Genomic DNA, 27041 nt, shown 5'->3' with positions numbered 1-27041 from the left:
GCGTATAAGCTTATAACTTATACCTTTTTACATTTTATTCCATATTTACCCTTATTAGTTTTATTTTTTATTTTGCAAAAATTATAATAACTACCCATTAACACTTACAAAAAAAAAAAAACTACCCACTAGAGAAAGTTTTGGTTAGGCACATACCCAACACCTAACATTTGGGCACATCAAATCAAATTTTGACAATACATTACTTTTCTTAAAAAAAAAAGAAAATGTCCTTCTCTCTCCACTCTTCCGCCTTCTTTCTCTACATGTTCTTGTTGGTAGATCTACCTCCTTCTTCCCTTTTGTGCATCATATATGGTTTACTATTCCACATTTCCACTACAATTTTGTTTTCAAACGGACTTCTAAAAATCATACTTTTTATCTATGTTCTTATTGTTTAGTCATATTTCTATAAATTTTTATATTTTAATTGAAAGTTCTTATAAATCCAAAATTTCTTCACCTTAAAAATTGTATATTTTTTTAATAATTTCATCAAATTTTAATCATTAGTAGAACAATCATGTAGGAATTTTGTAAGATTTCCATGGCCAAAGAGTCTTGATTGAAAAGATTGAGTGGTGAATTAAATTTTACTTCCCAAAATGGTGAATGAAATCAAGTTAATCTTATTTCTTCAAAACTTTTTCCATCAAAGTGTTTTGTTGCTGATTAAATGTTTTGTTGATTTTTTGAAATATTTGTTTTTCCAAGTGAGATAGTAGGAGAGATTGGCGATAGATCCAAGTTTGGAAGAAATGGAAATGTTGTGTTTGTTGCAGATATTAGACTATGTTTGGATTGGTGGTACAAAATGGAATGGAGCGGAATGGAACATAATGGAATAGAGTGGAATAGAGCGGAATGGAACATAATGGAATGGAGTGGAACAGAGCGGAATGGAGTAAAGATATCATTCCATTGTTTGGATATATTTTATAAATATTCATTCCATTGCATACACCCCAATTTGGAGGGGAAAGAAAATTAGAAGATTGGATGGTATGAGATGAAATGGGTTCCATTGTGTTCCATTCCACTCCATTCATTTTTTGCAAATCCAAACGATGGAACTTAGTTAGTTAGCACTTCATTCCATTCCATCCTTTACCGCCAATCCAAACATAGCCTTAGGGAGGAAGAAGAGGAAGAGCGGAGAGAGAAGAAAAAACACTTATTATTTTATTTTTTAAAAAAGTAATGTGTTGTCAAAATTTAGTTGGGTGCGTCCAAATATTAAGTGTTGGATATGTGCCTAACCAAGACTGTCTCCTACCTACCACTAACCATGTACTTTTATGTCATTTTAAACTTACAACGGCTAAATTTATTAATCATTTTAATTTTATTTTACTAACTTTTCAACTATAAACTACCAGCTATAAACTAGCTTTTTAGCTATGAGCTTGTTTTTAGCGAACATAGCCTTATTCACTAAAATGAAATTTTTATAACTTGAAATTTCTTTTTGAGATAATTTAATTTATTTTAATTTATTTTTTGTTGTTTTAAGGTTACTCAAGCTCGCTTCATACAAATAAGAAATAGATTCGGCTGAGAGACGAATCAGAAACGAAGTCGCTAAATTAGGGTAAAATCAATCCACACACACACAGATCGAAAATCGAATCGAGAGAGCTGAATCATGCCGAAGAACAAGGGAAAGGGAGGAAAGAATCGAAAGAGAGGTAAGAACGAAGCCGACGACGAGAAACGAGAGCTTGTTTTCAAAGAAGATGGTCAAGAATACGCTCAAGTTCTCCGTATGCTCGGTAACGGTCGATGCGAAGCTATGTGCATCGACGGCACAAAACGTCTCTGTCACATCCGTGGTAAGATGCACAAAAAGGTTTGGATTGCTGCCGGCGATATAATCCTCGTCGGACTCCGTGATTATCAGGATGATAAGGCTGATGTTATCCTTAAATTCATGCCTGATGAGGCTCGTCTTTTGAAAGCTTATGGTGAGCTTCCTGAGGGTACTAAACTTAATGAACTTATTGGTGGTGGTCTTGATGATGAAGAGGATGGTGATGTTAATGATTACATCGACTTTGAAGATGAAGATATTGATAAAATTTAAATTTCTTTTTGTTTGGTTAAAGTCTTAATGAATTCTAATTATTATTATCATTATTATATATCTTTGATGATCATTATGATCATGATGATGATATGTAATTTTTGGGGTTTTATGTTGTACTCTACTGTTGGATATCACATGGATGATCATTTCAATAATTTGAATGCACAAGAATAATATCTTATTATCATCTTAGTTTATTCCATCCTCTGTTTAGAGTTTGTTTCGATGATGATTGTGTTATTATTACTATTATTATTGTTGTTGTTGTTGTTGTTTTGGTTGTGGTGTTCTGTTTGTTTTCATTGTGTGGTTAGTTGATTGCTTTAGGAGAAGTAGAACTTGATGGAATTAACTTGATATGTAATGTTTAGACTTTAGACTTTAGAGCTGTATGTTGACCGTGTGTTTGGGTTCTTATGTTGTACTCTACTGTGGGGGTATAATAATATTGATGATATGGAAATTTTGAATGTTTAATAATAGTAGCTTGTTTTCATCTTAGTTTATGATGGTCTCTTTAGATTTTATTGGATGATACTCTTCTTGATGTTGTTATTATTATTATTTTTGGCTGTGGTGTTCTGTTTGTTTTCATTATGTTGTATTTTTGCCGTTGATGTGGTGATGAGTGAACATGGACTGGGGTTTTGATGTGCTGGTTGCTTCAGGGGAGTAGAATTGATTAAGCGGGGACTAGAACTTGATGGATGTACTTGATTGTGGTTTTGCTTTTAGGGGTTGTAATGAGAATGACGATATATAATTTGCAAAGTTATTTTTGTTCAGACTACATACTCAAAGGATATAACCTTCATCTATAAGATAACTTGCAGCTGAATACACATGTTAAAAGCCTGAAAACAATATGCAGATGTTATAATGTGAGCTGGGAAGTGTTGTTGAATAGAAAACATTATCTTGCCAGGTGTGTGATGCTTAAACAGATCTTATCTTTGCAGAGTGTGCTGTTTGAGCCTATATTTATTTTAGCATTTGTTTTGTAAGAATATCTGAACAATTTCCAAATCTTTAGTCATGATATTGTGTTTGTTTTGTGCTAAGCCCCTTAATGTGGGGTTTGTTTATGTGATTATTTAGCTTGAGAACAAACACATTAGTTTATAGTTTGCCAAATAGGTACGAGACGAACTCTTGTATTGGCTTTTCCTCTGTTTTTTTTGTATGTTATCAGTTTTTTGTATTGCTTACATTAGTTGTGCTTGGTCAAGTATGTCTCTTGTACCTGCTCAAGAACCTGATTCTGCTACTACAACAAAGATGGAAAGTGAGCACACTATGATGAATGAGTTTTGTAGAGCCACAACCTCATAATTCCTTTGTTTATTATGAACGAGAGATTGAAGGGAAAAAGAGTCAAAACATGATAACTGGTATGTGCATTGTTGTCATTTTAAACTGGTGCTATTCCTATGATGACTGATATGTTGTGTGCTTCAGGTGTCGCAAGACTTATATTTGTGCAATGTTCTATAATGATTCCTTTGTTTGTGTTGCTCTAGTTTATTTAGAAAAAATATTAAAAAGAATAATAGCAACAATTGAAGGGAACAAAGAGATAAAAAATTGTTGAGGAATAAGGTTGCAGTGTGGTTTGTTCTTTGTATAGAGAAGTCATTGGACAGATAGAGGTAAATTAAATGATTCAGAAATAGATGTGTTTGCATGTGTAAATCTTTGTTTGTGTAAGATCATTACTTGAGAAAAACAAGATACTTCCTAACAAAGAGTGTTTGCATGCTAAGCCCCTAGGTTTGGTCTAGTGACGAGGGGTTTGAGTAGTATGCTAGAGGTCATGGGTTCAATCCCCAGCTCATTGTAAAAAAAAGAAAGTGTTTGCATGCTATTACTTGAGAAATAGATGAGTGTTTGCATGTGTAAGTCTATTAGTCAGTTATAGATTCATCAAATTATTAGCAAAAGATATACTAAATTGTAATTTTTAATATATTTAGAGACTGTTTTTTTGTTTTTGACAAGTATATTTAGAGACTATAAGAATATTTAGATCCACAATACCATAATATTAGCTCATCATCAATAGTCATACATATCCATAACAATTTTTGTTTAAAACATTATTTATCATAAATTATAAACACAATCACCACCACATACATAAAATCCATAGTATGTCCTCGCAAAAGAAAAAATCCTTAATATAAATTTGAGAAAAGTTAAGGACGTAACTAGTCACTTGGGCTAATTGATGAGCATAAATAGAAAATAGTACCAGTAATTAAGTAATACGTTTAGCCAATAACTAATATAGGATAGATGGTCATATAGTGGATGCTATTACTTATTAATTGATCACCTGCATTAGCAAAAGCCACACATCAGAAAGAAAATGAGATTTAAAATGCAAGAAAATTTCTACAATCAACTATCCCCTCCAACTCCTTGAAAATAAATTGGATGGTTAATAAATTGAACTTAATTTACTAGCTAGTGAAAATAGAATGAAAGAAGAATATTTACCCAAGATGAAGAATCTTCTTATCTGATTGATGGTAGGAAGTTTCAGCTTCGATCATGTTTGGATCAAAGAAATTACGAGATGCTAATGCCTGGATTGCATTCAGCTCTTGTCCAGAAACCATGTTTACTTGAGGAAGCCTCTCAACATCATTTATCTGCAATTGCTTATATATAGTTTAAAGGAAAAAAAACCAAATTACTTATACATCACTTAGTACTTAATACACCAAATACTGCATTTAATTTATACTATAGTGTAAAGGACAAAACCAAAATTTTGTTCAACCAAGAGTTTAATAGTATTTCAAAAGGCATTATTCAAAATATGGTTTTATATTGCGATCTGCAACTGTAACAACAACTGCAATATAAAGGATTTTAGGGTATCTACAACGGTATTACAGCCACAATTTCGACCGTGTTGATCACATTTTGCCGCAATATAAGGTTTTGCAGTGTAACCACACAACCACAATTTTAAACCATGGTTCCAAAGTAATGAACATTATTCCAAATAATACAATTTAAAATATAATCAATAATTAGATGAATTTTTTTTAGCCTATTATTACCATTTAGGATGAGTATTAGTATTATACTTGAAACTAAGTAATGGAAGAGAATAAAATGCATTTTTGTATACTAACCTTGGTCCGAAGACAAAGATTTTCATTTTCCAGCTCAATTTCCTAAGTAAATAATGCACATGATTAATTAAGGATAGTAATAAGGATTTTCAGTGGAAAGATGATCAAAGATAACCCATAAATAAATTGAATGAAAAAAGTAAAGAAAAAGGGTGAATTACCCTTTTCTGAAAGTATTCAATTTCTGCCAGCAGCATCTCATGCTGAAAGTATTGAAAAAGAAAACATAATAAGAAACATAGCAAATATTAGAGGGACCAAAAAGACTTAATCATCATGTTATAATTACTTAAGGTATTTAATCTTACTTTCTTAGATCTAATTCTAGTGATTCCTCTTTCAAGTCTGTTCTCCAGCTGCTTAAGTTCTTTCACAGTCAATGTGCTTAAAGCATCACCCATCAAGTGCCTACAATTCAAAGAAGTCACAATGGACAAACAAATTAAATAGTTAATCAAAGTTAAATCTAGATACTAGCTAGATAGTTCGACATGTTCTAAATTGTGGTTGCAATTACGCTACAAACTATGATATTGCGGGAATATGTAAGAAATGCTGCAATTGCGGCGCCGTTGCATAAATTTTTAAAACCTTTATATTATGGCCGCAATTGTGGTTGCAGACCACAATTTAATTAAAAGCCAAAACAATAATTTTTTTCACATAATTGATGATAATATATATAGTACATCAACAATTTATATACCTGTTAGAGTTTTGCAGCATCTGTATTTGTTGTCGCAGCTTTGCAGATTCTTGCTGATAATACTGCCACAATATTGAATTCATTGAATGTTTTAAAAATAAAAGTGAATCAATTAAAACTAACTATATATATAGTAGTAGTTAAGAAGGATGAATGTGTAATTAGTTGAAATTACCTGAGCATTAATCTCAGTAGTAGTGGTGGTACTCGAATGATCAGAACATGCCTTTTTGTACCTATCAATTGTTGATCTTATGCTGCAACAAAGAGAAACAACAAGGAATCATATCATATATATACAATCACTTCAAACTACAAGTTACATTGCACCCAATAGGAACTATGCATGCATGCTACTATTTCTTTCCATTTAGGTGATAAGATATGTGAGAATCTGTGCATATATATATATAGAGAGAGAGAGAGAGAAAAAGAGAGAAGAAAAAAAGTATCAGCTATATATATTCAATTTGCTAGCTTGGTCAAATTAATTTCTGTCTCATAGAAAATCTCTTATCTTATCTTTTCAATGTTCATATCTTGTACTTTTATCACTTTATACATTGTCTAACTTTTAGCCATTCTCAACAACACTTTTCAAACTTCATATTGAATTCTCCCATGCATTCATAGATTCCATTCAAAGATAAAACAAATTAGGTACCACAAATTATTTCCTTTGATACAAAATCATCCATAAGAAAAGAGACTTGGTTAACCGGGGTTTGATTCGGTTTTCTGCATATTTTTTCACAAAAATCAAACAAAACCAAAAAATAAATAAAATTGGTTGGTTTGGTTGAGTTTAATTGAGTTGAAATTTTAAAAAATTTAATCAACTTATTTTTTAAAAATATTGTAGATTTTTTATACCATTAAAATCATTAATTATACCTAAGTTACAAATCAGGACTTTAAGTATTAATTATTGTGATAGTACATCTTTGAATTGGTGCAAGCATCCAATATTGTCCATAATTATATATTCTTTTGAAGTTAGTTAATTGTTGCAAAAGGAAATAGTTCAAATAGAGGACAAAGGTTCTGTACAGAGGACAAATGTATAAGGAAGTAACAACTTGAGGTGAGACTGGTCAAAAGTGGTGAAAGTACAAGAAGAAGATCAATGAATGATGAACTTTGAAAAGATAAGAGATTTTCTCTAAAGAAGACAACAACAACAACAAGCAACTCAGATTTCATTTCAGATCAGAAATTTGAATAACCAAGACTTTTCCTTTTAGTAATTTTTTTCTTCACTCTCTTTTTCTCTCTATATGTGCACAGATTCTCATATTTCTTATCACCCAAATGGAAAAAAAATTACAGAGACTGCATGCTTCCATTTCAGTGCAAAACTGAGTGTGTGTCTCTTATAATGTTGCTGCCCAACAATGTACTCATTATTATTATTATTATTGATGGTCAAATTTCATTTGTTAGTTCTGAAATGGTTAGTTAAGTTACACATTTCTCACTTAACTTACTTTTTTCAGGTTTCACTTTGCTTTATGGGATATTAATTAATACATAAAGATAATTATTTTTTTGACGAAAATATATTTATTTATAGATCAAATAGAACCTATAATTTATAGTACGTACTATGATTTATTTTTTAAATTCACTCCATAACATGCCCATATATATTGTTAAAAAAAAGTCCATATATATATATGAATACGATGAGACATAGAATTTTGTTCACTCTTGTGTTGTGTTGTGTAGTACTATAAGTTTTAAACAAAGTGAATGGAAATCCTACAAAATCTAATGTTTCACCCTTTTTATGCAAATCGACCTTTGTAAAGGAGAAAGTTAGTAACATATATAACCCAAACTATATGGTACAATAAGTTAAACATAAAATCATCACACACACACACTCTGTCTCTTCAACATGAAACAGAATTGAATAGCCGAAAGTGTATGGCAAAAAGACAAGTTTTGATTGATATGTATCAATGCAATGTGCTCTGCTCTGCTGTGTACGTGAACAAAACAAATCCTAGCTTCTGCATTCTTCTTCTTCTTCTTCTTCTTACACACAGGATCTCTAGATACGTTTTTTGTTGCTATTATATTCTTGCAGGTCAACTTCATCATTATATCATTAATTACTACACAAAAGTACTCTTTTTTTTTTTTTAAATTTTTTTTAATTCTACCTTTCTTTTTAAACATTTTTACTAGCAAGAACTTATGAATTGACATAAAAACTTATTTATTTGTTAAAGTTATTTTTCATGAGTTCAAAAATAAGCTTATCCAAACAGACCCATAATTATGATGCTTAGAAAAATCTCTACAAACCATAACTTCAAGTTATAGGATAATTGAGGAAGGAAAATGGATTCTACCTAAAAACTTCTGAAAATGTAAAAATTAATTAATTTTACACCCCTAAAGTTAATTGAGTACACCTTCAAAAATAGAACCAAACATATACAATTATTCTCACCATTATACGCAACATGGTTTATACTATAGGTTAGGTAAGATTAAGCTCTTGAAATTTACTCATGGTGCTTTTAGGGTTAAGATAATAAAGTAGATTGTATCAACAACAAAAAATATTTTTTAAAAGAAGGCATAATGATAATACAAACAATTTTTTAAGAGAAAAACATAAAACAAAAGATATAAAAATTTGATATTTTAATAAATGTAAAATTATTTAATACTTTATTCTAAGTAAATAATTGAAAATGTTTATAAAAATAAGTAAAAATTGAAAGAAAAAAATAGACTAGCTTAAGCTTAGTAGTTTTTTTAACCGTAAGTCCTTTGGCAGTAAAAAGTCTTGCAAAGTGGCGATTGATTCCAGTTCCAATTAAAGAATATATAACATTAATTAAGTTGTAGTTTTAATTTTTTTCCTATATATATCAAGGGTGCTGTCCTAGTTCACGGGCCCAAATTGAAATTATGAATAGATCTACACAGAATGACCAACAATTAATGTAATGAGTACTAATGAAATGATTAACTATAACAATTTTAATTATAATAATAATTAACTATAGTTAAGCACGTAGAGCAGAAAATTGATAGAGAAATAGGCCATGCAAAATGAAGATACATACTTGTTGTTTGAATATTCATAAAGTCTTCCACGGCTGGAGAAGACAATTAGAGCAACTTCAGCATCACACAAAACTGATAACTCATAAGCTTTCTTCAACAAACCATTTCTTCTCTTGCAGAATGTCACTTGCCTATTTGTTGTATTCTCAATCCTTTTTATCTCTATCTTTCCTCTTCCCATCTATATATAGTACTCCTCGAAATGGAAATTAATTATTTATTAAAACAAAAATCAAAATTAATTTCTCCTACATAAATAATAGATCTAAGATATATGAGAGAAAGATTAATGTGTTCAACCATATATATATATATATGTATACATCATGTACTCTAATTTATAGAGAATCCCTCTTTTCTTGCTAAAAATAAAAATAACAAAGTATAGCCACCTAGGGTAAGAGAAAAAACTAATAATCTTCAATTTTTTTGAATGATGAATAATTCAGATCAAAATTATTAAGAGCAAGATCTAAGAATATAAACATGTTTTGGAGATGATTTATGTGATTACTTTGAAACAAATTAAATTAAAATCAAAATTCATATATTTTTTCATTCTATAACCAAAACCCCTTGTCATAATAAAATAAAATAAAAAAACCCTCATCTTCTCAAACAATTATTGTTGAACTAAAAAGAAATTAATTAGATCAAAGACACTTTTAGTTTTATTAGATCAAAGCACAAATCATAAAAAAAATTATAAGAAAAATCTTTATTTAAAATACACAAATAGTGATCAAACCTAAATTAAACTCTATTTTTTCATCATGGAAGAAAAAAAAGACCATCTTATGGGGAAGGAATCAAAGATATTAAATAATGAGCTCACACATTAAAAAAAAAATGATATTTAAAAAAGTTTTGAAGAGAAAACAATAGTAGAAAATTGAGAAAGAAAGTTGGAGGTATGATAAATAATAAGTAGTTTGTGGTGGTTCCAATTCCATAAGAAGGGGTAGTTTTAATTTGTTATAGGATGAACAAAAGAACAAATTATTGTATACAGACCTGGCTGAGTGGCTTGATGGTTTCAAATTTCAGGTTTTGGAAAAATTTGGAATCCCAAAGAAATGAAATTTCACTATATAATTTGTTCTACTTCTATCTCTCCCTATTTATAGCCCTTTCTTTCTTTGTATATTTTATTTTTCTATCTTTCAAACCAACACCAATAATTAACACGCATGAGAGAGAGAGAGAGAGAGAGAGAGAGAGATGCTTTGATGGAGGGAAATGGTTTTTTGCTCAAAGTGAGTAGTAGAGGTTGATGTTTTAGCTAAACAATGTATCTTTTCCAGTTCTCAAGTTGCACCATAAACAGAAACTTTTTCTTTTCTTATTTCATTTTCAATTTTTACTATGACTGCCATTAATTAATTGAGTGGTAAAAAAATATTGCTTGGTTAATTCTTGGATAATTTCATGTTGGAAAATTAGACGATGGTCAAACCAAACCATTTACAGCTAAAGTATATATACCAAAGATACATATGTATATATATTAATAACATTGTCTCTTGTATGTTGGAAAATAAATAATACTGAATTTCTCAAGAGATCAATGAAACATTATTATAAGTATCTATATATACATTAAAAAAAAAACCTATATAAAATATATTTTACTTATAATATGTGTTAATAATCGTGCACCAATAGAAGTGTAGTAATTTATTTAAACCAAACAAACTTAATGCATTTTATTAATCAACTATGCTATATGGTGCGAGAGTATTTTCGCAAAAAACACGCGAACGGTAACTTAACATGCAAATCCACCGCTTAAGGCTGCTTTTTTAAATTAAAAAATTAAAATCAAAATGGTCAAAATATTATTTTTGTACTTACACACAAAAATCTCATTTTCCAGTAAGTTTATCTCCAAAGTCTTTTAGAATGTTTTCAACCTGTATGTTCAACCTTTCATCATGGAAACTAGTCCAAGAATTGGCCGTCCTAACTAAAATGTGAGCAACCAAATTCACTTGTCTCCTGAAAACTTAACTTCAAAGTTCACACATGAGAAACTTAATTTCATTAATGATTGAAAGAAACTCCGAGTTAACTCGCCGCTCGGTATGAATAGCATCAACCAACACTTGAGAATCACTTTCAAATTGGACGCGTTCAAAACCTCTACTCTTAGCTTCATTCATGGCTTACAATAATGCCCATGCTTCGACTTGCCCATGCTTCGACCTCCTCTGTTGATAAAGTCAGTTGTCGCCACTATGTGAGTCCAGCATTAAACTCACAAGAATTATTATGAAAACAAGCACCCATCGCGGTCCTTCCTGCGCCGACAAAAAATAATGCATCCACATTGCACTTTAACCATCTTATACGAGGCTTTTCCCACCGATTTGTGCTTACAAGCGGAACATCATAATCATCATTACTTCGCATCTTATGGACTGCAAACCACTCATTTCAATGGTCAAACGCAGCCTGACCAACTTGGTTTGGACTTCTTACATTATCATTCCAAATTTTATCATTTCGGTTGTGCCATATACTCCAAAACAGCGTAGCCACTCTACCTATAGTAGCGTAGTCCTCATTCTGACACAAGACAAACACTCTACCTGTCGCACTACCTTGTTGATAAGCTGCGAAACCTAAAACAGATGACAGTCCATCCGTTTGCCAACTAGATCGAGCAAAAACGCAGGTGAAAAAAGTGTGTACATCATCTTCTACATTCTCTTCACGTAGTAACTTAAATTGTACAAAATTGGCTTGTACTAAGAAGATGGTTGCATCCATTTATTAAAAATTGAAATTAACTAAATATTAAACTAAAACGACCAATTTGAAATTAACTAATTGCAATTTATTAATGATTTGATTTTGATAATTAGTCATTTTTTATTTCTCTGTTTGTCCCAAAATAATTGAATTGTTTCCAAAAAAAAAAAATATTTAAAAAATGATTACCCATTTCAATTTTTAATACAACAATACTTTTATTTTCAATTTATAGCATCTAAATTACACATATCACTCTTAATTAAATATGTTTCACTTTAAACCACTAGATTTAGTCTAGTGACGAGAGATTTGGATAATACGTACGTTATAGGTTCTGAGTTCAATCACAGCTCATCGTAAATGTTTCACTTTACATTTATATTAAAAGTAACTAAATCATTAAAATATATCTTTAATTTGGGTGAATTACTAGTCAACTAAATGTATTTTGAATTGAATAAGAAGGGAATTTTATATTTATTTATAGATAAAAACACAAAGATCTTGGATTAGGTCATAAGATATCGCTTGAGGTCATGATTTTCTGCAATCCACTTTATCCTTTTGCGTGAAATTAACGCATTTTGAAATTTGGATGACTAAATTACCCCTGGACAAAATCTATCACTTTCAGTCTCCTATAAATAGTTACCGGTGCAAAAATGTTCAGGCATAATGGAGCTGCCTAGCTAGCCCTATGGAACTTCAAGTTTGGATGGAAGCTAGCAGTATTAAGTTAGTAGTAAGCCTTAATTAACCTATAAAAAAGGATTAAGCAATACAATTAAGGCTATTCCAACTCTTGTAATTGGTGAATACTCAAAACCACAATGTTTGTGGAATTACATTTTTGGTGCTTTCCACATAATGTTTGCGCCAAAATATAGAAATAAAATTAAAACATTAAGAAGAAGAAAAAGTAAATCTTTTATAAAAAAGAAAAGAAAAGTAATCATCAACAAATAACACGGGTCTTCATGAAGTCTGATTGATTGAAGGCAAGCCTCATGTATGTGGCCTTATTGGTAAATGATAATTAACCCTCCCTCATATGGGTTTTCGGACCTTTTTGCGGTAGTTGATTATATGTGTTTAGTTTTTGATGTGTCTTTTTGTATAGTTGTGTGTGTTTTAGAGTTTGTTTGGTGTTGGCAGGATATACTTTTGATGATATCCCTATGTATTTTGACTTTTATCTTGTTCTTATTGCATTTTATATATAATATATTTTGGCATTAAAAAAAACATCAAGAAAAAAGGAAAAAGTCAAAAACTACTTCAAGTGAGAAACTATTTTGAGTAATTTCTTCTTCTTTTTTTTTTAATGGGAATTTTGAGTAGTTTTTTAGAAAAGTCATTTTTTGATATATACCTGAATTTGTTTAAAAAAATATTTTCATTATGATAAACAAATATAAATAAATTCTATTTGTTTTTTTAAAATTAATATATATTTTATAATATGGAGTAAAATGTAATCTTTAAATTTATTAAATAGATTTTTTTTTAATAATCTTTAACAATTTGTTTTTTGAATAGAAACATCATTTCATTCATAACTGCAGTCATAATACAAGATGACATATAATCATGAATTATTTAAAAAGTAGCATATAACAATGACCCCTTGTTAATAAATAAATGGGCGACACTATTTATTTGTATATGAATAAAATTTATCTTAAAATTTAGTAATTTACAAAGAAAAGATTTATAATATACTTACTCATGTTTAAAATAGCTCTAAAATCATAATATTTATACTAAAGCTTGCTATAGTAGATGGTGTCAACAAGTTTCTTACAAAATCAAGTTCATTGAGACTTGACACTCAAGTTAAACTCATATATATATACTTGTAAGTCACATGATGAGAGCGGCTCTTAAACTACAAGCTTCCGCATCATAAGATTATATATGTATGGTGATCCTTGGTATATATCAAGGTGTCTTTAACGCTACAAATTTGTTATGTTCATTTCTCGAACACATCCTAATACATCATCATCCACTGAGACATATATATGTACGTTGTTGCTTCGGTCTGTCGCTGCAACAATCTATAGTGTATGTGGCTTGTTATTTGATTTATTTACATAGAATAGAAGATTAATTACTTACATGTATGTATACACGAACGTAACGAGAGTGCCTGACTAAAAGAAAAGAAAAAGAAAAAGAAAAAGAAAAAGCGGGTACGAGGAAATGGTTGCATTGCATGAGTGTCACTATTTAGTTAGTGGTCCTCAAAATGAAAATGAATGTGACCCTCTCATGTCTCAATCTCATCAACGAATAATATAATATAATATAATAATTAAGGACCACTTTAGTGGGCACACCAAAGATAGTTACGTTTGTTTGTTGGGTAATCATATTTCTTCTTGTTCAAATGAACCGACCAAAGTCTACATGTTCCTTTGTTGATATAACATTTGTCTAAGTTTTGTCTTCTATTAATTCACAAAAGATTATTCTTCAACATTTCATATATTTATATAGGTGTAAATTCCAACATCTAATAGTGCAATATATGCCATTCTATGCACATTATAAAGTCACACTAATGATGATCATATTGAATATTGTAGTCGCTCTAAAAGATATTAAAATAGTACCAACTTTTAAAATTACAAAATCAAACCCTCTTATGTCTTCATATCAACACATAATAGAAAAATGAGTTTGATTAATTGTTGGCAATCGCTATCTATGTTTATGGTGACTATATGGAAGCCAGCTAGCCAATTGGAAATTGGTACGAAGCATTCTTCCAATCTGATTCCATTTGGATGTCATTTTCAGTCAGGCACTGCAAGCAATAAAAAATTCATCATTCAAGACACCCCCACTCTACTTTTTACATAAATCAGATCTAAGGTCTTTGTACTTTGCAGCAATGGTGTTATAAGTAGACCATGTCCCAAATTTTTAAAATTTCCATTTATGATCACCTCTTTATATGAGTGAGTGAATGTTCAAATTTTACTCACATTTTCAACCCAATGTAAATACATTTTATTGCATTTCTTTGATATGCCCATCAATAAAATAAGTCCTTAATTTAGCGGTGGAGAAAATTCTCTGTAATTATTAAATAAACATTTCTTTATAATTAAAACATTGGACATTTCATATTCATAATTAACTTGATTGATATGTACAAGTGAGGTTTGTTTTTTCACCATCAGTATTCGGTTCACTGAACTGCCTAATTTGGTTAGGAGATTAGTTCTGACATTAAGTGATTCAAGTCTTCTTCCTTGCGGGAGATCGAACAATTGTCCTCCTATCAAGTCTACCTTTCTCACACATCCCTTGTCATTTCTCATGTGCTTCCTGCCTTTTCAAATTTACCCCTTGTAGATTAAGTAAGTAATGAGTGTGTAAGAATGCAAAATATAGGAAAACACAGTTCACTCTACTTAAATTGGAAACTCATTTCTCACTTTAAATAGCAAACCTTATAAAAATCTAATTTTTTTTCCGCACCCTTCCATCACCCCCATAAAAATATTTTGTGAGTTAAACTATATGAGTGAGTGATTGTAAAATGAATAAAGAGGTTTTAATTTACAGAATTCTACGAAGAGTGTGATGGTTGATGCTATGTCACAGTCACTCCAATGGCCAATCAAAATATGGTCTTGGATGGTGACCAATTTTGATCGGTCTTCGAGGGCTGTGATATTCCATGACAAATCACACACCCTATAATTCTAAAAATTTAAACCTCTGTTTATAATCACTCACTCATGAAATATTTTATTTAAAATATTTTTATGGAGTGAAGGAAGGGGTGTGGAAACAAAATGATTAAATTTCTATAAAGTTCAATAGTTAAAGTGCAAACTATTAAATAACGAATTGTGTTTTTTCAGTATATTTTCTTGCAGTCGTGATTGGTGAAAATGTTGGGCTGAGATGAAAAAAATTTAGTTGAGGTACAAACTAAGTACACGTGTTAAATAGCGAGCATAATATTTTTAAAAATTTGCAGGGACACACAAGTAATAATGGGGACGCGAAAAGAAATGCGCTGAATTATGCATGCTTGGAATCTCTAAATACAGCCCATTCACTTTTGGGCTTTTAAGATTGCCCATTCACTTTTGAGCACAACCTCTATGGAATCATCCCTCAAATTTGCTTCATTAAAGGAATTTCTGTATTTTCAAAGGTAAAAATATGGATAAATAGCTTAATTAAGTGCAAGATATAAATATTTATGTATTAGTCATTTCTATAACAATAGAAGGTGAAAAAAAAAAAAAATACGCTATAGTTTTTTGCAATTTTTCATGGTAAACACTTTTGAAGAACAAAAATTTAGAGGTTTTGATCCATTTGTTCAGGATTTAAGAAATAATAGTAATCCGAGGAAAAAAAATCTAAGAATTCTTCATATAAGAAGCTATGTTACATGTTACAGAACCTTGGTTTATAGTATTGTATATGTATCACTCAAATTCAGCATTTTATTGAGGTAATCTCAAATGGCTTGGGTTGAACAAGGCAAAATTGACTTTATCAAACAACGCATGCAATTGAGAAAGATAAGGTATGTTTAATTTTGAAGGTGCAGCATTGTTGATGGCACCATTGGTTTTGTTACTCATAATAATAAATATTGTTTGCTTCTTTGGTGGTTTATGGAGACTACTAAAGTGAAAGATTTTGATGAAATGTTTGGTCAACTTTTCCTCATTAATAATGGCTCTAAGTTATCCTATTCTTGAGGGGATTATAACTATGGGATCTAGTGCTTATCTTGTAATTATGTCATTTGTTTCTAACGTGTATCCTCTGTTGTCCTAATTTTTTTTTTTTTTTTTTTTAGTTGTCCAGAGTTCGGGGCGAATTCTGACATCAAGTGGTTCCAGTCCCCTCCAAAATTCAGTTGTGGGGGATCGAACCGTAATCATCCCTACAAAGTTCAGCGTCAATCACCACTGAATCAACTAATTTATTTACGTATATTCAATATACATATATGTTCCTATGATCAAACTTACATATTCAGATCGGTCATTGATCTTAATAGAGTAAATGATACAACCAATAAATGAAACAAACACATAAAAATAAATGTCATGTTAATATGTGTCATAAAGGCACATAATAAAATATACTATTATAGAAATTCTTAATAATGTAAAAAATTTAAATAATTTTTATATTTATTTCTTTAACATAACAGTCTCCAAAAATAAATGATTCGAGTATATAATAGGCGTTAATTAATTACAATAATTAAGTCATTATAAATTCAAAATAAATATGATAAGTGTCATAAAGGCAACAAATGTCATAGTTAGATCCTTACGAATAAAGACAACAAATGTCACAATTAAGTCTTTACAAATCCAAAAATAAAAGCAACTAGTACTAGTAAATTTTTATTTGGTGGAAACCTTGGTGTTGAAATGAAATGTTGAATTTTAGTTCACTACACTCACATCCTGTGTCATATAGTCTTAGGAATGAGAGTGTTATAAGGCGATTTAGTTTTTGATGCTTTATCTTTAGATTTCTCTTTTTGCGCAGAAAATTTTGTTGGTGTGAACCCTCTTGTGGATGTTTGAAACCACAAATCCATCAACATGTATTATTGGACCTCTCATTTCATACCTCATTGGTTCAAACAAGTGTCAATATAAGCAAATTAGTCCCTAAAATTCCACACTTACAAGACGATGATGAATGAAACTTAGGGTTCTTAGAGAAGTGAAGAACGAAGAACAAAATATGAAACATTTTACAAGGAAGAAGTAAATTGAAAGGGAAAAACTAAAGAGAAACAAGAAAGAAATAGGATAATTTTCATCAATTTGACGACAAAAATGATTGATTAGTACAACTTTAAGGACCAACAAAACTATTCACTCAAATTTTATGGTAATTCAATTTTTTATTCTAAGGCCAAAATTTAAATGGGGCAGGTGAAAATAACATTTTCCACTCAATATGACCACATATATGTCTACCCTTACATATAACTAAGCTCAAAATAAGAGGGGTTGTGATAGAGTCACAGTTAAGAGTAGATTTTTAGGATAGTTAAGATGTGAACTGAGTTTACGACTTAAGTAATGATTGAGATATTTAGAAATTTTATAAGGTGTAACAGAAAATATAGGAGGCACGAAAAGAAATTCCCGTCACTTTACTTGGTCATGGTCACATAAAAATATATATCATTTAATTATTTCAGAAATACACACCATTTAATTATTTATTTTATCTTTTTACATTTTATCAAATATGTATGTATACCAAATAGAAGATCATATTTTTGTGATAACTCAAGACTTCCTCGATCTTTTTAGGCTTTAAAGAAGAAAAAAATCAAACATGATGCCCATGCTTCACTAACTTGTTAGTATATATGAAATGGCATAATGAAAAAATAAAAACCTAGAATAATAATAATAATAATAATTAAAAAAATAGCCACGCAGCAAACTACGTGAGTCACGAGGGCTCTGGTGGTTTTTGTTTTCTCCTAATATAAACAAATAATAACGTTGCTGCGAGTTCCACGAGACCTACTTTTAAATAAATTATTATAATTAGCTACTATACTATACTATACTAGCTATTACGTACATTTCCAATTCCATTTTGCACTATTTATTTAGCCACACATGTTATTATTTTTTTAGATATACAAATTTTGTAGTAGTCAAATTATTATTGATTTGTTATGGCAACCTTCACACTTCACAAAGAAACAGTTCAATCATGGTTACCTCTAAGCAGACTTCACATATTTTTCCACTTCATATGTGTCTTGTTTCTCTTTTACTATCGTATCAACAATTTCATTATTTCCTATCCATGGATTTTAATGACACTAGCTGAAATTATTCTATCAATTATGTGGTTTTTCAACCAAGCATACCGGTGGCGCCCGGTCAGTCGTTCGGTCATGATCGAGAAATTACCAGTCGATGACAAGTTACCGGGACTCGACATATTTTTTGGAAATAAACACCATTTTTTGAAGATTTTTGTTTGTTAACATTAGATAAAGTGCACAAACTAAACTTTTATTATTTGTTTAAAATTGAAGAATTTTTTCCTAATATCACTTATTATTTGTTTATTTTAGATTATAAATGACGAACCAGAAATTCCACGCGTTGTTTATGTGTCTCGTGAAAGAAGACCATCACTTCCTCACAAGTTCAAAGGAGGTGCCCTCAATACATTGGTGTGTACTTTTGAATTTAATTCATGCTTTTCTCTATATAATAAAATTAAATAATAGTTTTTTTTTTAATTTATTCTGTGGCATATACTTAATAAATTTAACACTACTTATATTTTTTTTTATTGTGGTTGCAGCTAAGAGTTTCAGGTTTGATCAGTAATGGGCCTTATGTACTTGCAGTGGACTGTGATATGTATTGCAATGACCCATCTTCAGCCAAACAAGCAATGTGTTTCTTTCTTGATCCAGAAACCTCTAAATATATTGCATTTGTTCAATTCCCTCAAATGTTTCACAACCTTAGCAAAAAAGACATTTATGATAATCAATCTAGGACTGCTTTTAAGGTAAATCAACAAAATATATATATATATATTCATTAATTAGTCCTTCATTTATTTTGTTGTGTTTGATTTGATCATATAAATTGCCAATTTGTTTTAGACAATGTGGCAAGGGATGGATGGATTGAGAGGTCCAGGTCTTTCTGGCACTGGTAATTACTTGAATAGAAGTGCATTATTATTTGGGAGTCCTAATCAAAAAGGTACATATTGCCTCAAACTATCATTTTACTTTTTTTTCTTAATTCCTTCGATACAAGGAGTATTTAAGGAGCTAGAAACAAAAGAAAATGGTGTAGAACACCTTACAACAGAGGACAATTAAAGTTAGAACTATTCCTTGCCTTCCAAAGACACCAAAGGGTTGCATTTGCATGCCATAACATTATATATCCTTGACGAAACTTCACATTCACTAATCTAACGTCTCTAACACCTAAGCCACCCTTCTTTTTAGCCTTACACACCACCTATCCTAAATTAATTTTATGCATAGATAGATCCACCCATTTTTGTCTTGTAAATTTGGTTTTAGTTGTTTCACCGTTGCTATGAAGGAAAATTCTTTATCTACTACGTAATTTTTAAAATTACTTTCGTCTAAATTTATCTATTCAGACAAAAAAAGTTCTTTTTGTTTGGATTTACTTATTCATGAGAAAATAGTATATTTTTTTCTACTTTTTTCTCCGTCAAATTGACAAATCTAGAAGATGTGTTTTTTAAGAAATCTAAGTAAAAATAGCACTCTATTATTAACACATAAAATTTGGGTACTATTTAATGACATGAGTTGCATTGATCCACAACAAAAGTTGATTTTTTTTTAATCTATGATTGCAGATGACTATCTTGTTGATGCCCAAAACTACTTTGGTGAGTCAAGTTCATACATAGAATCACTCAAGGCCATCCGTGGACAACAAACTATCAAAAACAATATTCTTTCAAAAGAAGAAATATTACGTGAAGCTCAAGTTGTTGCATCTTCTTCCTATGAATCAAACACTAAATGGGGCACTGAGGTAGGATTCTCATATGGTATCTTACTAGAGAGTACAATCACTGGCTATCTATTGCACTGTAGAGGATGGAAATCAGCATACCTTTACCCAAAAACACCATGTTTCTTAGGATGTGCCCCAACTGATATCAAAGAAGGAATGCTTCAATTAGTGAAGTGGTTGTCTGAACTTTGCTTGCTTGCTGTCTCTAAATACAGCCCTTTTACTTATGGATTTTCAAGAATGTCAGCTATTCATAACTTCACTTATTGCTTCATGTCAATTTCATCCATTTATGCTATTGGTTTCATCCTTTATGGCATTGTACCTCAAGTATGCTTCTTCAATGGAATACCTGTTTTTCCAAAGGTAATTAATGCTTCTTGAAATCACGGTTGCGAGACCGTTACATTATATACTTCAAAATCTATAATATTTTTGTCCTGCTTTTATAATTGAACATGTGTTTAATTTATTGGTGTTACAGGTGACAGACCCTTGGTTTGCAGTGTTTGCATTCTTATATATTGCCACACAAATTCAACATTTAATAGAAGTCATTTCTGGTGATGGATCAGTTTCAATGTGGTGGGATGAACAAAGAATTTGGATTCTGAAATCAGTAACAAGTTTATTTGCAATGATAGAGGCAGTTAAGAAATGGTTAGGATTGAACAAGAAAAAATTCAACTTATCAAACAAAGCAGCTGACAAAGACCAAGAGAAAATAAAGAAATATGAACAAGGTAGGTTTGATTTTCAAGGTGCAGCTTTGTACATGTCTCCAATGGTTGTTTTACTCATAGTCAACACTGTTTGCTTCTTTGGTGGTTTATGGAGACTATTCAATACTAGAGATTTTGAAGATATGTTTGGTCAACTTTTCCTAGTTAGCTATGTAATGGCTCTTAGTTATCCCATTTTTGAGGGCATAATAACTATGAAAAGTAAGAGTGGGTAGTGTGATTAGACTGTTTCAAGAGTCTAAAATGGACAAGTATTTGTACCTTAAAATGAAAAATCTCCATTGTTATGTTTAGATTAATAAAATAGCTAGTTTTAGTTTCTTTACTAATATATGTCTATGACTATGTCCATGCATATTTCTAACTTTTAACCAATCATTTTTGGTTTTTTTTTTTTTTACAAAATCAACCATTCCATTAGAAAACGAATGACGATTTATAACCATAAATTATAAGGAACAAAATTTCAGTCAAAAGACTATTTTAAGGTATAGTGGGAAATTAATTTGAGACACACATTCTTATCTTATTTGATTGCATGGATATTATCATATCAAACAAACAAACTAAAAATAAAAATTAAGAAAACCAAGAAAGTGTGCCTATAAAAACTTGTTGGCCTTAGATGATACACAGTTAATGATATTCTTTTTAGCTAGAGAACAAAACAATATGTTTAATCTTAGGATTAATGGGATCTTTCTGATTGCATGTTCGACATTGTTGTGTGCGATCTCATTAGCAACAACCGTTGATTATGATGCAAATGCCATTATTATCAATGGAGAACGACGACTAATAATGTCTGGTGCAATTCACTATCCGCGCAGTACTCCGCAAATGTGGCCAGATCTTTTAAAGAAAGCAAAAGACGGTGGTCTTGATGCTATTGAAACATATGTATTTTGGGACCTTCACGAACCTGTCCGGCGCCAATATGATTTTTCTGAAGATCTAGACTTCATCAAGTTTCTAAAAAATGTCCAAGAAGCGGGGCTTTATGCTGTGCTCCGAATCGGTCCTTATGTTTGTGCTGAATGGAACTACGGAGGTTTCCCGATGTGGTTACATAACTTGCCAGGGATTCAGCTAAGGACAGACAATGCAGTATTTAAGGAAGAAATGAAAATATTCACAACAAAGATTGTGACCATGTGCAAAGAAGCTGGATTATTTGCGCCACAAGGAGGACCGATTATTTTAGCACAAATTGAGAATGAATATGGAGATGTCATAAGTAGTTACGGAGAAGCGGGAAATGCATATATTAATTGGTGTGCCCAGATGGCCGTATCTCAAAATGTTGGTATTCCATGGATCATGTGCAAGCAAAGTAATGCTCCATCGCCTATTATCAACACATGTAATGGTTATTATTGTGACGATTTCAAGCCAAACAACCCTAAAAGTCCCAAAATGTTTACAGAAAATTGGATTGGTTGGTTCCAAAAATGGGGTGAGAAGAGGCCACACAGAACTGCTGAAGATTCAGCATTTTCAGTTGCACGTTTCTTTCAAAATGGCGGTGTCCTCCAAAATTACTACATGTATCATGGAGGAACAAATTTTGGGCGAACCGCAGGTGGTCCATATATCATGACAGCATATGACTATGATGCACCACTTGATGAATATGGTAACTTGAACCAACCAAAATGGGGACATCTTAAAAAACTTCATGCTGCCATAAAGTTAGGAGAAAAGGTTCTCACCATCAATGCCACAATTACTGAGAAGCAATATGGAGATTCTGTATATTTGAAAACTTATGCAAATCAGGCCACTGGAGAAAAATTCTGCTTTTTGAGCAATGCGCATAATTCTAAGGATGCTCAAGTTGATTTACAACAGGATGGAAAATACTATGTGCCTGCATGGTCAGTGTCTATCCTCCAAGATTGCAACAAAGAAGTTTTCAACACTGCAAAAGTTGAGGCGCAAACAAATGTTTATGTTAAGAAACTAGCTACAGAATTAGGAAACACATTCACCTGGACATGGACATCAGAACCAGTGGAAGACACCTTACAAGGCGTCGGGACATTTAATGCATCTGAACTTTTGGAACAAAAGGCTGTTACCGTTGGTGCTAGCGATTACTTGTGGTACATGACCACGGTTCTCATCAATGACACATCGACTTGGAAGAATTCAAGTTTGCAAGTGAACACAACAGGTCATGTTCTTCATGCCTATGTTAATGGACAATATATTGGTACACAATGGGGTACACATGATAAACTTTCTTTTATATATGAAAAGCCCATTTCTTTGAAACAAGGTGCCAATATTATAAGTTTATTGAGTGGTACAGTTGGTCATGCACATTACGGCGCATTCTTTGATATGGCAACTACCGGCATTGTGGGCGGTCCTGTGAAACTCATTGCTTCAAGCAATACTACTACATTGGATTTATCAAAATCTAGTTGGTCATACAAGGTTGGGTTAAATGGTGAGGCTAAAAAGTTTTATGATCCTAAATTTAGTAGTAATGGAGTACAATGGAATCAGGTAAATAATGTTGGTACAGGAAAACCAATGACTTGGTACAAGACCAGTTTCAAGACTCCTGAAGGTACAGACCCTGTAGTCTTGGATTTAATAGGCCTTACAAAAGGAGAAGCATGGATTAATGGTAAAAGTATTGGAAGGTATTGGCCTACAATGGTGGCTGATAACAATAGCTGCAGTGACAAATGTGATTATAGAGGAAATTATGGAGCTGACAAATGTTTGAGTGGTTGTGGGGAACCATCTCAGAGATTTTACCATGTGCCAAGATCATTCTTAAATAATGACACAAACACAAACAGTAACACATTGATTTTGTTTGAAGAAATGGGTGGAAACCCTATCAATGTGTGTGTTAAAACAATTACAATTGGTTCTATATGTGCAACTGTAGGTTATGGCAAAACATTAGAAATAAAATGTCCTGATGGAAAAACTTTTTCGCAAATTGCATTTGCTAGCTATGGTAATCCACAAGGAAAATGTGGATCGTTCCAAGTAGGTGTATGGGAATCGAGCGACAGTGCTTCGGTGATTGAAAATGCATGTATTGGAAAACAATCATGTTCAGTTAATGTGACGAGTTCGACATTTAAAATAAACAACCAAGGTGGTAATGATGGTCAATTAGCTGTGCAACTCTTATGTGATGGATCTGATCCTGAAATCGGTCGTGTACAAAAGGTGAAGAATCATGAAAAACTCTCACTTAATGAGTCTGGTCCTGAGTCTGAACTTTGATTGTGTTCATGTGTATTATTTTCTTGCATCTTTTTTAAATTCTTCATTCAAAAAATTATGTTGAAAGCTATACAATTTATATTCTTCTGTGCAACTTCTGTTTATTTTATCTTTATCTCATATTTTCTTGCTCACTTCAATGATCTAAAATTTGAAGGTACTATCTTTAAAGATTTTATTATTAATTAAGAGAAGATAAAATTGTATAAACTAACTTTTGACACTGAGATACATTTATGACCCATCTTACTTGCTTCCTTACCGTCTTCTTTTTTTTTTACAATTATAGCTCATTTGAGTCAACTAACCTTATCTTCTGCAATATATGCAAAATATGCCAAACATTACTTCTATATATTATCATCCTATGTTCCACCCCTTGTGTGTCAAAAAAGAAAAACAAGTAAAAATCTTAATTGATTTAAATTTATTCATTCTAAAGTTATGCATTAACTAGATAGAGTGACATGACATATTCCCTAATATTACAATAGACAAGGGTAAATTAATACACCAATATTAGTTTTGAAATAGAACGTAAAATTTTAGAGTTTTTAATAAGAAAGATAAGATTCATTAGTGTGTGTGTTTTTTTTTTTTTTCAAATTGATTTTTATAAAAAGGATCGGAGTATTTACTAATTTTAGTGATGAGTAATTTCCACCAAAAAATTGTACTAACCACTTTTTAGTGAGGTCTTATTTTCAATTATATTTTCTCCATCTACAAAACCTGGAAAATAAGTTATAAGTGAGTCAAATCTGCTATTTATAGTGCGATGTCCTTAGAATTGAACTAATAATTGAACTAAGCTCATGGTGAACTAAAATATATTCATTAATTACAACAAGTATTTGTACCTTAAAATTAAATCTCCATCTTTATGTTATGATTAGATTAATAAAATAGCTCGCTTTAGTTTCTTTACTAAGGGTTTGTTTCGTTTGGCCCAACTTTTTTTAAGAGCTTATGTAAACAGTTTAAACAATTTTTATATAGGCTTAAATGCAGTTTTGCCCCCCCTGTTTTGATTAAATCGGAATTTTACCCCCCCTGTTTTTAAACGCGGACTTTTACCCCCCCTGTTTTATAATTTGTTGGATTTTGCCCCCCATAAAATTCTGCTTTCGAGTCACAACTTTAAAGTTTCGCACACAACTCAATTTTGATCAATAATTTACCAAAAGGATACCGAAATGACCGTAATCGAATTATCTTTCCACATAATCAAACCCCACTGAATTTGGAGTTACAAAGAGAGATTAATTACTGTTTTAGTGAAGGTATGTCCCCCAAAATTCTGCAAAAAATCTGCTTTCGAGTCACAACTTCAAAGCTTCGCATACAACTCAATTTGGATCCATAATTCACCAAACGGCTACTGAAATGACCGTAATCGAGTTATCTTTCCACATAATCAAACCCCACTGAATTTGGAGTTACAAAGAGAGATTAATTACCGTTTTAGTGAAGGTATGTCCCCAAAATTCTGCAAAAAATCTGCTTTCGAGTCACAACTTCAAAGCTTCGCATACAACTCAATTTGGATCCATAATTCACCAAATGGCTACCGAAATGACCGTAATCGAGTTATCTTTCCACAGAATCAAACCCCACTAAATTTGGAGTTACAGAGAGAGATTAATTACCGTTTTAGTGAAGGTCTGTCCAATTACTAATTCTGCAGAAATCTACTTGTGATCTTCAAATTCAACATCGTCTACCGAACACATCGTAACTCCAAATTCGACGAAATTGAAATGCCAACAAGGGTAATTTCGTTAGATTTCAATACATGTAAATAGTATTAAAAAATGAGCTACAGGGTGAGAGGAATGACGAGAATACCAGTAGTAGTTTCATACGATAATTAATTTGAACAGACCTTCACTAAAACAGTAATTAATCTCTCTCTGTAACTCCAAATTTAGTGGAGTTTGATTCTGTGGAAAACTAACTCGATTGCGGTCGTTTCGGTACCAGTTTGGTGAATTATTGATCCAAATTGAGTTCTGTGCGTAGCTTTGAACTTGAGGCTCAGAAGCAGATTTTGTGCAAAATTTTGGTGGGGGGGCAAAATCCAACAAATTATAAAATAGGGGGGGTAAAATTCCGCATTTTAAAATAGGGGGGGGTAAAATTCCGCATTTTAAAATAGGGGGGGTAAAACTGCATTTAAGCCTTTTATATATTATTATAAGTTTGTCAAGGTATAGTTTATGATAAAATAGTTTATAAAATTACAATTTTCACCAGTGTGAACTTATAAAATAGCATCTATACTATATATAAAGAAGATACACGAGTTTTGGTGTGGACTTTTCATAATAACCACAATACCCTTATTTTTCTTAGTAACAAAAAATATTTTATTAACAAACTCATCAAAACATAAGATACATATTTTTTGTTAGTAGCAAAAATCTTTTATTAATAAACTCAGCATAACATAAGACATTTTTTTTTGTGAACATAAGTTAGACACAGGCAGGATGACGCCTGCCTGACTCGCTAGTAAAACATAATTTATATTGCATAAGTTGTTTGCATAAGCTCTTAAAAAAGCTGCACCAAACGGACCCTAATACTATATATGTCTATGCATATTTTTAACTTTTAACCTATATATTTTTTTTTTTACAAAATCAACTGTTCCATTAGAAAACGAATGACGATTTATAATCAGAAATT

The 27041-nt window shown here is 31.3% G+C and overlaps 4 protein-coding genes across 5 annotated transcripts; 3 read left to right on the top strand and 1 right to left on the bottom strand.

Moving 5' to 3' along the window:
- Window positions 1–1522: 1522 nt before the first annotated feature.
- On the top strand, window positions 1523–2276 carry LOC123918459 (eukaryotic translation initiation factor 1A-like). Its single transcript, XM_045970520.1, has one exon. It carries the CDS (start codon window positions 1649–1651, stop codon window positions 2084–2086), a length of 438 nt encoding a protein of 145 aa, XP_045826476.1. The 5' UTR covers window positions 1523–1648; the 3' UTR covers window positions 2087–2276.
- Window positions 2277–4110: 1834 nt separating this feature from the next.
- LOC123915928 (agamous-like MADS-box protein AGL11) lies at window positions 4111–10217 on the bottom strand. 2 transcript variants are annotated; one of them, XM_045967217.1, is made up of 9 exons: window positions 10043–10217; window positions 9028–9209; window positions 6117–6198; window positions 5942–6003; window positions 5544–5643; window positions 5397–5438; window positions 5236–5277; window positions 4589–4743; window positions 4111–4424 (listed from the first exon to the last, which is right to left on the bottom strand). In XM_045967217.1, the coding sequence occupies exons 2-9, from the start codon at window positions 9207–9209 to the stop codon at window positions 4421–4423; spliced, it is 669 nt and encodes a 222-aa protein (XP_045823173.1). In that variant the 5' UTR covers window positions 10043–10217; the 3' UTR covers window positions 4111–4420. The 2 variants fall into 2 exon arrangements, with proteins under 2 accessions (XP_045823173.1, XP_045823172.1); XM_045967216.1 differs by having other exon boundaries at window positions 4122–4424; window positions 4589–4752.
- Window positions 10218–18407: 8190 nt separating this feature from the next.
- On the top strand, window positions 18408–21424 carry LOC123915428 (cellulose synthase-like protein G1). Its single transcript, XM_045966538.1, has 6 exons — window positions 18408–18800; window positions 18900–19001; window positions 19136–19348; window positions 19446–19548; window positions 20189–20718; window positions 20837–21424. The coding sequence occupies exons 1-6, from the start codon at window positions 18492–18494 to the stop codon at window positions 21308–21310; spliced, it is 1731 nt and encodes a 576-aa protein (XP_045822494.1). The 5' UTR covers window positions 18408–18491; the 3' UTR covers window positions 21311–21424.
- Window positions 21425–21734: 310 nt separating this feature from the next.
- Window positions 21735–24350, top strand: LOC123915427 (beta-galactosidase 15-like). Its single transcript, XM_045966537.1, has 2 exons — window positions 21735–23940; window positions 24004–24350. Exons 1-2 carry the CDS (start codon window positions 21735–21737, stop codon window positions 24348–24350), a joined length of 2553 nt encoding a protein of 850 aa, XP_045822493.1.
- Window positions 24351–27041: the final 2691 nt, after the last annotated feature.

The sequence above is a fragment of the Trifolium pratense genome, linkage group LG3, assembly GCF_020283565.1.
Source record: "Trifolium pratense cultivar HEN17-A07 linkage group LG3, ARS_RC_1.1, whole genome shotgun sequence".
Taxonomy (NCBI): Eukaryota; Viridiplantae; Streptophyta; class Magnoliopsida; order Fabales; family Fabaceae; genus Trifolium; species Trifolium pratense.
Note: the sequence above shows the minus strand (reverse complement) of the source record. Positions and strands in the feature narration are given on the sequence as shown.